General features: G+C 46.1%; 1 protein-coding gene across 1 annotated transcript in view; it reads left to right on the top strand.

Annotated features, from left to right (window-relative positions):
* The window catches only part of MPP1 (MAGUK p55 scaffold protein 1), a 37,097-nt gene extending 21,528 nt beyond the window's left edge, over positions 1 to 15,569 (top strand). Inside the window, exons 6-12 of the mRNA XM_054996882.1 lie at positions 1,172 to 1,368; positions 5,265 to 5,371; positions 8,082 to 8,162; positions 9,415 to 9,495; positions 11,035 to 11,237; positions 12,167 to 12,241; positions 14,037 to 15,569. Coding sequence (XP_054852857.1) covers positions 1,172 to 1,368; positions 5,265 to 5,371; positions 8,082 to 8,162; positions 9,415 to 9,495; positions 11,035 to 11,237; positions 12,167 to 12,241; positions 14,037 to 14,213 — 921 coding nt within the window. The 3' untranslated portion in view covers positions 14,214 to 15,569. The remainder of the gene's footprint in view (positions 1 to 1,171; positions 1,369 to 5,264; positions 5,372 to 8,081; positions 8,163 to 9,414; positions 9,496 to 11,034; positions 11,238 to 12,166; positions 12,242 to 14,036) is intronic.
* Positions 15,570 to 15,977: the final 408 nt, after the last annotated feature.

The raw sequence follows: 15,977 nt of genomic DNA, 5'->3' as shown, positions 1-15,977 counted from the left end.
GTACCTGAAGGGAGTCGCAATGTTAGCCGGGAAGCTGAGTTTTAAAAGAGATCGGAAGGCTTTGTCAATTTCCCCTCTCTGCAGAGCCAGGGAGATCCCTGCTCAGAGGGTTTGTGGATTTCCTCTTTGCCTCTTAGAAGAGGGGGTGAAACTGGCAGAGCCTTTGGCTGCTATCCAAACTCTACTACTTTTGCTGTTTTCAACAGGCAGTAGACCTGGTGGCCCATTGAACACAGCCAAAATACACCCCTGTCCAATCCAAAATTTTGGAAGAATTTTGGAAGAAAAATTTTAGGAATCAAAATCCAAAATTTTGGGAGTGCCTTGCTCCAGTTCAAGTATGTCCAATCTGAAATGAAACAGGGAATTTAAGGGCATTGTTTCTAACTGAAAATAACCCAAATGCACGGCCCTACTGAGAGCTGCTATAGCACAGTGGTTATGTGGTTTGGCTGCAAATCAGCACTCTACTGGTTCGAATCCCACTTCTGCCATGAGCTCAGTAGGCGGCCTTGGTAAGCCACTCCTCTCAGCCCCAGCTCCTCATCTGTATTGTGGGGATATTAATAACACTAACTTCTTCACCGCTGGGGGTGGGCACTAATCTATGGCCGTTTCCAGACGGCTTACCGGCCCCCGGAACGTCGTGCCACGGGGTGGGGAAAACGCGAAATATCGCATTTTCTCGCGCGAGTTTTGCACGACATCACGCAAAACTCTCACGAGAAAACGCGATATTTCGCGTTTTCCCCGCACCGTGGCGCGATGTTCCGGGGGCCGGTAAGCCATCTGGAAACGGCCTATCTAGAAGAGCAGTATATAAGCACAGTTGTTGTTATTTGAGATCCTCCCCTCAGCCGTGAGGTTCACTCTGTGCCCCTGGGCAATTTACTGTTACGTGGTCTCTCAGGGTTGTTGTGAGGTTAAATCAGTCTAACATCACATCTGGGCTCTTAGGAGGAAGGGCAGAATACAAATGTGATAAATAAGATTTATGTTGGGATGTGTGTTTGTTGGCAGGTAGAAAGAGAAATGAAAGGGGGCATTTGTCTCTTCTGTTGTTGGTCCTTCTTGTATCTAGTTTAATCCCTTGCCGGTCTGAGGATGACGGCTGCTTCCTCCTGTGAACTGAAGCCTGCTGTCTAGCTGGCTATTGACCCTTCTCTTCCAGATGTTCATGAGAGCCCAGTTTGACTACGACCCCAAAAAAGACAACCTGATCCCTTGCAAGGAAGCTGGTCTGAAGTTCCAGACAGGAGACATCATTGAGATCATCAACAAGGATGACAGCAACTGGTGGCAGGGCCGGGTGGAGGGTTCCTCCAATGGGTCAGCTGGACTCATCCCCTCTCTGGAGCTGCAAGAATGGTATGTCCTACTGGATGATGGTGGTACCTGCAGGTTGCCAGCAATTCTGGTTGCACTCATGGCAGTAAGATCCCTAACACTGCAAGCTGGTCTCTTTGTATGTGGAAACTGGCAGGTGCTTTCTCTTTATATGACAGTTGAGAAGTCTTAACTCCAAAAACTCCATCTAGGAGCCTTAAGTTGCCATCAGTCCTGGCCTCAGTTTCCAGTTTGTAGGGTGCCTTCTGAAGTCAACTCACTGTTGACCACCTCGCAAAGCCGAGATGGTATTTTAAGTCTTAAGTTTGCCTCCGTTAAGTACACCCCCTGCCAAGCACACAATACAATGGTCTTCACTGTCATTGCATTGTCAAGCTTGTGTCCGGGCCCTACCATTTCAGTCAAAACAGGTTCCGCCACACAGAAATTGGTGTGTTGTGGAGGAAGGCTTCCCTTCTTTGTGTTCTCCTGACATGCTAGTTTTTGAAGCACAAGGATATATTTTTCTAAAATAGAGAAGTGTTCAGTTATTCAAGCTGCTTAAGTCTCATTGGGCACAGCACAGACGTGCGTTTATTATCTCTGAAAAAGAACTAGGCCACATAGGCTGCGCACAGATGATAGCTTCCTAGAGATAATATGACAGAACTCTTATTGTGGATCACAATTTTGTGTGTGTTCTGTGGGGTTTCTAGTGGAAACTAGTTTCCCAGGCTTTCCTCGTGTTTTAAGCTGTAGCCTGGAAAAACTCAAATAAGCTCCCAAGAGCCGCATTGCTGCATGAGAGGCGTGTACATTTTTCACTGTGATCTTTCTGCAAAGAATCCCAGGCAAGGAAATCTGAGTTCTCCACCATACAAATAAACTTAAGTTTATTGGACACAAAATTTACTTCTGCAAAAAAGAGCCAGTGCAGTGTAGGGGTTAAAGTGTCTAACTAGTATCCGCAAGACTCAGGTTCAAATCCTCGTTCTGCTGTGGAAGTTTGCTGAGTGATCTTAGGGCTGTAATTCCCTCTCAGCCTAGCCAACCTCGCAGGGCTTTTGTTGTGAGGATAAAATGGAGGAGAGGATGATATAAGCCATTTTGGGTCTCCCAGTGGGGAGAAAGGCAGGGCGTTCTGTTCCAGCAGCAAGCTGAATATATTACTCAGTTAATCAATATGTTCTAGACTAGAATGCATGCCTATAGTTTTAAGAGAAGTGCATCTTGGGAGTTGTAGTGCCTTACCCACAGGTTCAGTTCCTGGGGCTTTTAAACCTCTCCAAAACTTATTAGGGCCATTTCCTTCTTCATTCACTCCTCAGCAGGGAGAGGAACAAGTTATCTCTTTTTTTCCACCACATTCACTGGGTCTACAAAGCTCCACCAAGCACCTTTATGCATGAAAGATGCACTCTCTCCTTTCATTATTTAGAAGAATTGTGAGTAGAGATTCCTTACGTGTATGAAGTATTTAAGTTTGTAACCTGTGTGTGTGCATTGACACTTGACAACAAAGGGTTGGGATTCCCTCCTTGCGTCAGAACACAGGGTATAAATGACGTAAAATAATAATAATTAATTTTGCTGTAACAATTTGCAGGTGACTATTGGATGACGAGTGACATGTTCTCAGTGCCTGCAACACTGTTGGACTTATTGGTTGTTTTTTCTAAAAAGTGAAAGGACGGCTGCCTGTAGACTCATGTCATATTTTTATAATGGAAGGCAGTTGTCTGTTAGAAGTGGACTGTTTATTTATTTTATTTATAGCCCACTTTCTCCCCACTGAGGATCCAAAGTGGCTTACAACACCATCCTTCCCTCCTCCATTTTATCCTCAAAACAACCCTGTGAAGTAGGTTAGGCTAAACTGGCCCAAGGTCACCCATCAAGCTTCCATGGCAGAATGCAGATTTGAACTTTGGTCTCCCAGATTCTAGTCCATTACTCTAACCACTGGCTGGGAGAAGCAGTGGTCCAGTCAATTTTATTGCCTCCTAAATTTGTAAGGGATAGGGGGAAGTAGAAGCCTTTGAGGAAATGGAGAAAACAAAATTTTCCCCATTCAGGGAGGTAAATAGGTAAAGCACCGAGTCATTGTTGACCCATGGGGGGACGTCACATCACGATGTTTTCTTGGGGAGACTTTTTGTTACGGGGTGGTTTGCCATTGCCTTCCCCAATCATCTACACTTTACCCCCAGAAAACTGGGTACTCATTTTACTGACCTCAAAAGGATGGAAGGCTGAGTCAACCTTGAGCTGGCTACCTGAACCTGCCTTCCACCAGGATCGAACTCAGTTTGTGAGCAGAGCTTGGGCTGCAGTACTGCTGCTTACCACTCGGCGCCACGAGTCCGCCATGTGGGGAGAGAGTTCTTATTAATTCACCAATGCTGGCTTGGCACTGGTGGTGACACGTAGAAAAAGAAACTCTAGTTGCCCCATACAAATAATCTGTATGCAATCCAGATGTAGTGAAACAGAGCAATAGTTTTACAGTGTCATCCTAAGGATGTTTTCTTGGAAGCAGCCCCATTGAATAAATTTGAGCAGGATTCTGAGTAAACCTGCTTAGAATGGCACTGTTCAACAGGCACATGATACTGGGCTTTTGGAGCAGTTAGCAAAGGGTCCAGATGTTGGATATTTCTGTACAACTTCACCTGTTCACAATGAGGCAAAAAAAAGAGGGCCACATGGGGAAAAAATGACAGTAACTAATTCCAATTTGACTGGAGTCTTAGCCTATGCTTTGCTTTCTTTCTCTTTCCAAAACTAATATGGTATGAGACTCGTCGATATGGTTCGAATTTAACAGGATTTCTTTGACTTCAGTAGTCCAGTGATAGACCCCTTGCTTAACAATAGGAAAGTCGTGCATTCATAAGAGCATCAGAGGAGCCTTGCTGGATTGGACTAGTCAGGGCTTTTTTTCTGGGAAAAGAGGTGGTGGAACTCCGTGGGTTGCCCTCAGAGAAAATGGTCACATGGCTGGTGGCCCCAATCCCTGATCTCCAGGCAGAGGGGAGTTGAGATTGCCCTCTGTGCTGCTCAGCGGTGCGGAGGGCAATCTAGACTCCCCTCTGTCTGGAGATCAGGGGGCGGGGCCACCAGTCATGTGACCATTTTCAAGAGGTTCCGGAAGTCCGTTCCCCCGTGTTCCCCCTGAAAAAAAAGCCCTGGGACTACTGGTCCATCTAGTCCAGCACTTTGTTTCTCACAGTGGCCGGCCAGCTGTCCTGGAGAGCCAACTAACAGGGCATCGAGGCCGTGGCACTACTTCTTCACGTAGTGATCGAGTGGAGTGCAAGTGGAGCGCCAGTGAACAGGGAAGAATACATATGCGTCTGTTCACTTGCCATTCAAGTGTAATTCGTCACTTCTAGCTTGGCCCTCTGATGGTCCCTTCTAGCACTGGAATTCTGAGGTTTGCTGCCTCTGATTGTGGAGGCTCCTTTTAACGACTGCAGTTAGTAGCTACTGGTAAAACTAGCCTTCATGAATCTATCTAATCCTCTTTTAAAGCCATCTACGCCAGTGGCCAGCAGTACATCTATGAGCAATGAATGCCACAGTTTGAGTGAAGAAATATTCCCTGTTGTTTGTCCTGAATATATTGCCCATCAATTTCATTGGAGGCTCTGAGGTCTAGTATTGGAGGAGCAGGAAAAAAATCCTCTGGCATTTCCCTGCAAAAAAATCTCAGTAAACAGGCATTGGGAAAGCATGCCAACTGAGACCACGGAAGGCTGCTGCTGGCCAGAGCAGGCAACGCTGAACAAGATCCACCAGTGTACTGGCTTGATATTCGGCATCGTCATATGTACCCTTCTGTTCACCCCCATTCCTGATTGCTTTAGGAAGGACTGAGCTTTATCTGATACCTTCTTCTTTTGCAATCCAGTTTACTTTTTCCTCTGTTCCATCAGGCGTGTTGCAAGCGTGACCCAAGGCAACCCCGGGCAGGCCCAGACCTGTAGCCCTTTCGGCAAAAAGAAGAAATGCAAGGACAAGTATCTGGCCAAGCACAGTTCAAGTGAGCACCCCCTTCCCTATCACCCCGCATCCCATCTTCCCACCAAGGAGGGACTGCATTCTGGGTGGACAGAAGGATGATTCTGCAAGTTCACTGAACAGAGCATGGGTGCATGCATGTGCGGGGGTGGGGGGGTGACTCCATATCAGCCCGCTGGACACCAGTTTCCTCTGGGTTGGAAACCTGGAGGGCCAGATGAGTGGTTTTGGCCCAGGGGCTGCCAGTTGTTAGGCCCTGTTTTTATTATGGTCTGAGCCGGCAGAGAGCATTATGGTGGCTAGATGGATATTGCACAACACGAAGAGCCATCTGTGTGAAGCAGCTCATCTCGTGGTCCTGATAATATTTCATCATATATTGAATGATATGGGGCAGGGTGGAGCAGTGAAGACTTGAGGAAAGGCACCTCAAGCTGCCCCGTGCAGGTGCTCCTGCTGCATAGATACCTCCAAGCCATTGCAGCATTGTCTGCATGTGCAAACAAGGGCCTGTGTGTGTGTGTGTGTGTGTGTATGAACATGAATCGGTTCCCCATGGCCTCTTCATGGGCCACGCGATCTCTCAGATGCTTTGCAGGTGCAGTTGCTTTGGAGAAGCAGCCTTTGAATTCTGTTTACTTAGCAGCTTGCAGGGAGACCTTTGCTGGAAGAAACTGGATAGCTGTGTGACACCTTGCCTGGCCTATAACAAGCCAGCTTAGAGCCGTGGTCTGGAATGCAGAGCAGGGGTTTTCACTTTGATCCCCTGGGAACTTGCTGGCTCCGTGCCCAGTCTCAGATACTGAAGGTGTTGACAAACCAGAGAATCCATCAGAAAAGGAAATGCAAGCCCTTGGGGGATGGCCTGCTGTTCTTCCTGTGAGGCAGGCTGAAGGCCAGGAAGAGGGAGCTAAGATGGGGCCCACGTTTGCAGGCTAGTTGCCTTACACAAACATGCACAATATTCACCCTGCCCCAGCACAGCAAATGTTTATGGTATTGTGAGCTAATACAGAATCAAGACCAAAGAACGCTACTTGAAAAGAAGACTGTGGGTTAGAAGAGACTTGCCGTCCATTACAACCCGGAGGTGGGGTGGGGGCATATTAAAGAGGCTTGCTGGATCAGACCAGACTCCAGAATCTTGATTCCTACAGTGGCAAACAGATGTCTCAATACACAAGGGCCAAAGCCGCCTCTTGCCATTCAGAGGTACACTGCCTCTGAACATGAAGGTTCCACTTATCTATCGTGACTAATTTGAAAGACATCCTCTGTGGAAATATGTAACTCTTTATGAGCATGTAAGAAGAGCCCTTCAAGATCAGACCAAAATGCCATCTTAGAGGCAATTCTAAGCAGAGGTCTGGTCTGCTCTGGCTGATTCTGAGGGGCTTACTCGCAGGAAAACAGTTAGGGTGGCAATATAAGTCCTGCATCTTGTTTCTGAAGCAAACACTTCTGGGAAACCCATAAGCAGAACAGCAGGACAAAGGCCGGTATGTAGAATATGAACATTTTCAAGTTTTGCAGCAGAGCAATTCATGTTCTGCCCATTGGGAAAACTGAACGGGGTGGGGGTCGTGGGGGTCGTGGAAATCAACAATACAGTCCTAAGCAGATGGACTTAGAAGGGTGCAGCTTTGCTTAGAATTGCTCTGTAAGTCAAATCAAATCAAGATTTACAGTTAATAACCAATACAAGCTTGTAAAAACACACGCATCATACTCAAAATACACCACTTTATAAAAAACAATTGTATAAAAGCTTAACAATATAAATACAAAAGTGTGGGCTTTCAGGATTTAGGGTAAAACCAAATGTTACCGCACTGTAAGTCACTTACACTAAATATGTAAATCTAATATAAATTTGTTCTGCTCCAGTTAGGCACTTGCAGGTGGGACTCCTGTTCCATCTCCCTTTACTCTGCTCCTTTTTGTATTTCGCCAGGCATTGTCAGGTTTATGGTTTCAGCCTTAGGGACTAGGGGCCTGGATCCACCAAAGTTTTTCAGTGGGCTCAAGGATTTCTGCTCACTCAGGAGACTTACAGGATTGGGTGGGTGGGTGGGTGCGCGCATGCACATTTGGAGGCAAGAAAGGCCAAAGAGGAAGCCAAGAAAGTTGCACTCTGCAAGCCGAAATCTTTGTGCCCCTGAAAAGAAATTCAGTTGATCCAAGCCTGGGAGAGGGAGGGAAGCAGTGTGTGTATGTATAAATGAAAACAGATACCCAGGATATGTTATTCTACAGCCAGCCTCGTCAGCGTTGACCGCAGAAGTGCTGGCAGCAAAATGGCAACAAATCCATTGCCTACCACTCTATCCAGACCACTTTCAGACCTAGTTCTGATTGAGGTGGTAAGCCTGTGTTCGGTTGTAGCCACTGCAAACTCCAGGGGGGAGCTCCTATGATTGAAATTTCCACTATGCAAAACAATTCCTACTTCAAAAAACAGGAGGTCTTGGACATTACCTTCTCCCTCACATACTAGTTTTCTGTACTTGGGATATCATTTTTTATCTCTACAGAGAATGTTCAGTCATGTAAGCCCCGGTATCCTGTAGTAGTACAGCCCAGAGACAGGTTCACCAAGTCAGAGAACTTGGCTTTAGTCTTGAAGTCCCTGAAGCCTCACATGAACTACAGTCTACATGTAGGAGGGGCTGGGCATCGAAGACCCCATGTCTTCTGATGTTTAGTTCAGTTTTCAATCTTTCTCTTTTTAGTTTTTGACCAGCTGGATGTCGTGTCATATGAGGAGGTGGTAAGACTGCCAGCTTTCAAGCGGAAGACGCTGGTGCTAATAGGTAACTAACTCATCCTTTCTTGGCTCTAACCTACCTGGGTTCAAACCACAAAGGGCCTGCTCACATGCGTCCTGTATTTAATAGTAATAACTGTGCTTATATACTGCTCTTCTAGACAGCTTAGTGCTCCATCCAGAGCAGTGACTAAGTTACTGTTATTATTCCCGCAATACAGCTGGGGAGCTGGTACTGAGAGGAGTGGCTTACCCAAGGCCACCTACCGAGAGCTAAAACTAAAAGAGACAAATTACACGAGGACACTCACATGAAGGGAGTCGCAGTGTTAGCTGGGAAGCTGAGTTTTAAAAAAAGATGGGAAGGCTTTGTCAATTTACCATCTCTACAGGGCAGCAAAGATCGCTCCTCAGAGGGTTTATTTCCTCTTCGCCTCCTAGAAGGGTAGGTGAAACTGACAGAATCTTCTGGAGGTGAAATAAACCCTCTGAGGAGGGATCTTCGTTGACTCTGTAGTTGACAAAGCCTTCCAATCTGGGATTTGAACCAGTAGAGTGCTGATTCGCAGCTGAACCACTTAAACACTGCTACAAGCAACTCTTTTTTTTTTTTTTTTACAAAGATGAATCATTCAGATGGGGGATTTCAGTTAGAGCTTTCCCTGGTCAGCGGCAAGCTTATTCATCGTCCATCCATCCTATTGCCAGGACTGGGTAATGTCATCAAGAGGTCTAGTGTCATCCATTCCTGAAAGGAAGTTTAACTTTGCGATCAGAAACCTGTTCATTAAGATGCAGTGTCTGGGGAGGCATGGGTTTCTTTTTAAAATAAGGTTGGAGCAGGGGTAAGATGGCTGAGACCAGGGCTACATGTGCCCAATTCAGAAAAACAAAGAAGTGATTTTTACATATACTAACTAGATAATTGCTGCTTTCCTGGGGCAAAAGAAAAATTGTGTTAGGATGCGGCCAGAATAACTTTTGCTATGGCCAGAATGGTCTGTGGCACAATTGTTGGATGGGGAGACAGCAGATGTTCTACCACTGAGCTTTGTATGTATGCAAAAGGTCCCAGGTTCAATCACTGGCACCTCCAGTGTAGAGAATGTGAAAAACCTCTGGGACCCTGGAGAGCCACTGCCAGTTACAATGATGATTTGACTCAGTATAAGGCAGCTTCATGGTTTGAAGGGCAGGAGAAAGTGGAGATCCTTTGCCCACCGGGAAGAGTTCTTTCCAACATGGGAATGGATACTGAGGCCAATTTATTCCCGCTTACCTCTCTCTCTTTGGACTAGGGGCCAGCGGGGTTGGCCGAAGCCACATTAAGAACACCCTGCTCAGCAAGAATCCCGAGAAGTTTGGATACCCTCTTCCATGTAAGTGTGCCCCCTCTGTCATGTTTGAACGTGCCCATTCGTCTATGCCAATATTAAGTGTATGGTCTAGTTGCCTTGGTGTTGTACCTGGCCTTATGTCGTAACTGATAAGTACATTCTTTAACTTGGAATAATCACTTTCGTTTTCTAAGCCTCACAGCATAGCCGGCAGCTGCGGACAATCTTTTCTATTGATATTGTTTAGACTGACCTTGAGTGTCTGAAGTGTTACATTACTCTGTATCTTGTCTGTCTAGTGTGTGAACTTCAGAAATGTTTCCCAGACTGATTCTGTACTTGTGATCTAGGGGAGAGGAGGTTGGTTGATTATATTGTCCTGTAATAGCCTGAAGCTTTATTCCTTTCAATGAGAAGTTACCAGGCTCATCTGCCTTTTACTTCATGTACTCCTATGGACCTGTGTATATGTACAAGACTGAGTTCCTGAATAAATATCATTTAGCCAAGGACATGTGTCAGGCTGAAGTGATCCAGGGATCGATCTGCCATAACCTGACATCCATAGTCTGACACCCTCCCACCTTGTTTTCCACCCTCTTCTGGGGCCTTTGAATCCCTTGCAGAAAGTTGCCGGCCTGGCGCACTGTGGGGAGTCTACTGGCTAATTACTGATAAGGGTTGTATCAGGATGATCTTGCCCTAAGGGGAGGCCTGATTAGAATGTGAAATGAATGGATGTGGATAGGTCCCCTGAAGAGACAAGACACTTGCAGAGGATAGAGTCTGAAATGCAGGGTGGGAGATTGTATGCGAAAAACAGCAGTTCGGTGTTTTTGGGAACATGGAGGAGGGAGGTGCTGCAGACTGGGTCATGGTGAAAATCAATCCATCTAGTACATTTTTATCCCACCCTTCTTCCAAGAAGTCCAGGATGGCATACATGGCTTTCCTTCCTCCCTGTTAGCTTCATGACAACCTTATGAGGTGGATCAGGCCAAAGAAGTGACTAAAGGGCCCAAGTTCAGCCAATGAGCTTTACAGTAGAATGGGACTCTAGTCCAACACGCTTAACCCCTAGGTTAAACACACACACCCACACACACCCACACTCTCTCTCTCTCTCTCTCCCTCTCCCTCTCTCTGCTATTTTGTAGGTGTGCCTTTTTCTCTCCACTGTATGCACTGCTTGTATATTTGTAAATGAAGCAGATATTACATAGGAAATCTCCAGTGCTGTTACATCCAAGGCTGCAAGCCTAAACAAAGGCACTAGGGACTTGAATCCCATTTTTAGGCATCAACTTCATTCTGGATAGAATGCCTAGGACTGGGTTGTCTGCCCATAAGCGCTACCCTTACAACTTTTCACTCCTTAGGGGAAGAGAGGGGAGTGTGTACCCATTATGCACCATCTTGGAAAGGTGGCAGCTACTGTGCCTTTCTTCCTTCACAATCAGCCCGTATCTTCACATTTTATTCTCTCCCTCTCCAAGTTATTCAGACTGCTTCTATAGGCAGGGGTGCCCTCTCCTTACAGCAGCCCCGTCCCCACATCACCTCTGTTCTTTTCTTTTGCAGACACCACTCGGCCCCAGAGGAAGAGCGAGGTGGATGGGAAGGACTACCACTTTGTTTCCACAGAGGAGATGACTAAAGACATCTCGGCCAATGAGTTCCTGGAGTTTGGGAGTTACCAGGGCAACATGTTTGGCACCAAATTCGAATCTGTGCACAAGATCCATGAACAAGACAAAATTGCCATTCTGGACATTGAGCCACAGGTAGGCGCTGTTTTCTGGCAGAAATAAAATGCAGTTTGTAATGATCAAGAAGCACCTCTGCATTTGTGGAGTGACAAGGGCGGACTTCAGATGACACAGCTGCCTTTTACTTATTTCAACTGGGCTTCGAGATCAGGTTGTGGGACAGAATCCGCACAAGGTCTGTTTGCAAACAGACGTCCTGGGGCTTGTGGTTAGACGTATAAAGTTTGTGAAAGAAAGCTGAATGGCTAACAGCTGGATGAATGTTTGAAATAATAATGGAAACCAGAACATGGTAAAGGTGCATCAGAGCAATGGCCTTGGAAGTGTCTAAATAAATGAAATGCTGGGAGGTCCTTAGATCAGATCTTCTGTTTGCGGGGAACCACGGTGGGAGAAGTTTAATTTTCCACCCCATAAAGTTTTGCTAGTCAGCAGCCCACCCAGGGAGGGCAGTTATTAGTTGTGGAAGTGGAGAGAGAAAGGCAGAGGGGCTTTTTCCTTTTCCAGGTCTGGCTACGGCATGGGAAATGGGAGAGCAGTGTCAGCTTTAATTGGTGAACTAGTGTGGGGTTGAAGGGTTAAACCCCTTACTTGTCCCTGCCTCACACCTGTTTATTCCTTCCAAAAAAACACCCCAGAAACTAGAATGATCCCTTCATACATCTGTCCTGTAGACTTGGGCACGCTGTCACCAACTTGTCTTTGAGAACCCACTTCATTCCTTTTGTGGCCTCTTTAGGCCCAGAGGCTCCAGACTGGCTTAACTGCCCCACAGAACAAGGAGAATTTTAATCTCATTTTACTCTGGTGAAAGGGAGGTACTGTGTTTCTTGAAGGACATCTTGTCCTACAAGTTGGTAACCCAACAAAACAGGTAGGCCTGTCACGAGAAACATAGAACCCATCTCTGACGTCTCCTTATTCTTTCATTCCCCCGCCCCCAGACCTTGAAGATCATCCGCACTGCTGAGTTCTCACCTTTCATCGTATTCATTGCTCCCACGGAGAAGGCTGACCAGGTAAGGGGTGCTCTATGGTAGGTGAGGTATTGCTTGAGCGATGTTCTCCACCAGTGCTCTTCAAAACATCCAGCGTCAGGGGCTACATTCTGCATCAGCTCATCTGCAAAGGGAACCCCTAAACATTGCAAAGCAGGTTGTACTCTGGGGTTCATGCCGTGCATGAACGAAGTATGTGCTCTTCACCAGCCAATGCTGTGTGGCTGATTTAGTCCTAGCAACCGCTAGTGGGGAAGTCATTTACAAAACATAATTTTGCCATGCCTGGCCTTTGAGAAGTCCAAACTAGTCTAAAAACTCCAGCTCTAAGCCGTAGTTTTTTATCCCTTCCCACCTCCCATTACATCTGTAGGTAGATTATCTTTTATGCAAGTCAACATGATGTGCATTGAGTTTCTTGGAGAATTCCTACAGTGGCAAATAGTGAGTGGATCTGTCTCCTTTGAGCAAAGTCGCCACATCATTTGCCTGCAGCCAATGCCCTATTGAAGAGAGGTGTTTCCTTCAGGCATGACTTAAAGGAGAACTGATTTGATCTAGGTTCATCCAACCCAACTTCCATACGAACAGTCTGAGATACAGTTAAAGCACACCGCCGCCACCGGCTGCCATCCCAGACCCTATGAAATACTGTTCCACAACAAAGAGGGAAGCCAGAAAGTCATACTAGACAGGAGGAAAGCTCACCATTTACAAGTGCCAAGCTGGATGCCAGCACGGCATACCCTTTGCACCATAAAAATGAGTATCTCCCCCCCGCCCCAGTAATCTTAGTATGTAGACCGAGAAACGTATTTTCCTAGTCTCAACAGACTATTTGAGTACCAGGCATTGCTCATGTCAGAAATTTATGGAGGAGATTGAGCAGAATATCTGGTCCCTTTCTGTGCTGGGCACAAGTCTAAAATATACAATTATCTTCCCATTATTCAATTAACGCACAGCACAGAAGTAACATGATTTAAATGAGAGGTTAGGGGTGGTACATGTTAGTGTACTGGTAGATTGCCGTTTGGATTTCTGATAAAGAATGCTGGACTACTGGGACCTCAGTTCTGATTCCACAGGAGTAAATCCCAAAGCAGAAGTTAATGAATCTTTAGTTCATCTTACATTGAGTACAGGAGATGGTGCAGACTTAATTCAATGAACGAAAGCACAAAACTCATTTCAAGTCCATCAAGGGCTACCGGCTCTTAGATGTAGACGGTGCTGGAGACAGCATCAAATTACTGCTAGCTTTTCTGATTGTTTTAAAGAGTAGCCACTTCCTGCTTCTGTCTGAATAGCTCTTGGTACAGATCAAAATGTTATGATGCTGCTGCCTTTAGATTTATTTTGTAATGACCCTGCACCAATAGGGGAAATACGTATAATTGAAGAGAGATTTTGTGTACAGATCCTGTGTACAACCTTTTGGGTATTCAGAGCACACTGCTAGACTTTAATTTGCAAGGGAGATTAGACAGCTTCCCAACTCTTCTGTGAGTGGCATGCACAGCTAGGAGCCACAATAAAGCAACAATGAACCCTATACTAGACAGAACCACACCAGAATGAAGAGCCTTGCCATTAGGGGAAGGGCCATGGTTCAGGGGGTAGAGCATCTCTGTATGGCATGCAGAAGGTCCCAGGTTCAATCCTCACCATCTCCAGTTAAAAGGACCAGGCGAAAGACCCCTGCCTGAGACCCACTGCCAGCCTAAGTGTTGACCCCAATGGACCAGTGGTCTGATTCATATACAGTAGATTTGTGTTCACCTTCTGTTGCTAACTCCACATTTCTCCTGTGCAGTCAGAAACTTTGCAGCAGCTGCGAAAGGATTCAGAGGCAATCCAGAGCAGATACGCCCACTACTTTGACCTGTCACTGGTGAACAATGATGTGGACGAAACCCTCCAGCTACTCCAGGCGGCCTTTGAGCGTGCATGCAGCTCAGCCCAGTGGGTTCCCGTTTCTTGGGTGTACTGACCTGCGTTGGAAATGGCGGCCATTCCCAGAAACAACTTCAAGTGCAGCACGTCAAAGAGAAGGACCACCATTGTCTCCTCTTCCCTACTTCATCCAATCCCACAGTCCCCCTTTGCCTCTTCCCTCAGAGCATGGCTTGCTCTGTTACTGCCAAGGCAAAAGTCTTGTCCTTTGGGGGGCCTGCATGGAACCATGTAAGCCCACCTATCTGCAGTTCACAGGTAGTAAGAGGGTAAGGAAAGGCAAGGAAGAGAACATCTCTCACCAGGCAAGACCACCAAGCAACATTAAGAGTACAATTTGGTCTAAAAGCCATAAGCTGTGGATGTTAAATGGGAAGAGGCTTAATTTTTAACACTGAACGTATCAATTTAGGCTTTTTCATTCCTTTGACAGACCGAGAAGTCTAGTGCAGCTCATGTTACTGTAACGCAGCCACACAACACCCATTTCTCCTATTTCAAGGTAGCACCACCTTTTGCATTTGGGAGTCAATTTACATTAACTGGACTGTGTGATCGGGGAATGAGGAGGAGAAAACAAGTCACCCTCCTCTCCTTAGCTGCGTGCGTTGCTACCTCTGGAAATCTGTGCAGGTTTGGAGGCCTGGTTTCAAAGGCGGATGAGACTAGGAGTGGTAGGTATAGGCTTGGGCCACAGCAGACTGACTAGGTTTTAAGCTAGGTTCCGGTAAGTTCTTGTATGCTCTGCTCAGTGAAGGGCTGATTGTAGCATGTTCCTTATAAGATGGCTCACTTACTGAATGCAAAAAAAAGGGGTATTGTAGCATCTTAAAAGCTGGGTTTATTAAAACAAAAGCTCTGGATAGCCTAATTTTGTAAGCTAAGCATAGTCAACCGTGATTAATACTTGGATGGGAATCCAAGGAAGTTTAAGGTGGTGACACAGAGGCAAGTGATGGCAAACTATCTTTTAGTCTCTTGCCTTGAAAACCCTATGGAGTCACCCTAAGTCATCTTTGACTTGGTAAAAAAAGGCCTAATGCTCAGTTTTCCAGATTGAAGCTTATCCTTCAATAAATGTTAGCCTGTTGCACTGGACTAAGAGCTCCCCTCACATTTTTGCCTTTACCAAAAATTTATGAATGTACATCTTACTCCATCCTCCCCGTCATCCCCCAGCCACACAGCCCTGGAGGGCAAGCATTACTGAATGATTTACATTTAACTTACGGTGGTGGTTCCTTTTTCAGAGGGAAACCATCTTAAAGTTTATTCTCTTGCCATGTTCTTCTCAAGGATGCCAAAATGAAAAGCCAGATATGTGCAATAGGGACCTTTGGTCAAGTCCACCACAGGGAAAAACAACAAGCAGCAATAAAGCATCTCAAAAGTATTGTGTACTGTTTTGTGTTGCTCTACCGCTACCATATAAGACGATTGCAGGGGCTGAAACTCTCCTTAACATGTGGAGTTCTCGTGAGTAGCCTGGTGTTCTTAACACAACCTGCAGTCTCCTCAAAGGCTGCCAGGGCAGAAAATCTCCCATATCCCCCCCCCCCAGACATCCAAGCCCATAAAGCAGCTCTTCAGACGCCATTACACTTGTTTTTTCAGACTGCAACTACACCCTTTAAGGTGAAATCTTTACAAGGTATTCCAGACAATGTCACTTTGGCCACTGGCAGTCAGTAACACATTTATCCAAGTAAAATACGTCATTGTAGTTAGAAATCCCACTTTAGGAAACTGAGCCTTGATTTTATAGGCCGTGAGCAACAAGATATGCAAAACAGCAGCAGGG

This window comes from Eublepharis macularius, chromosome 13 (genome assembly GCF_028583425.1).
Source record: "Eublepharis macularius isolate TG4126 chromosome 13, MPM_Emac_v1.0, whole genome shotgun sequence".
Taxonomy (NCBI): Eukaryota; Metazoa; Chordata; class Lepidosauria; order Squamata; family Eublepharidae; genus Eublepharis; species Eublepharis macularius.
The sequence above is the reverse complement of the archived record's forward strand: the minus strand, read 5'-3'. Positions and strand labels throughout refer to the sequence as shown.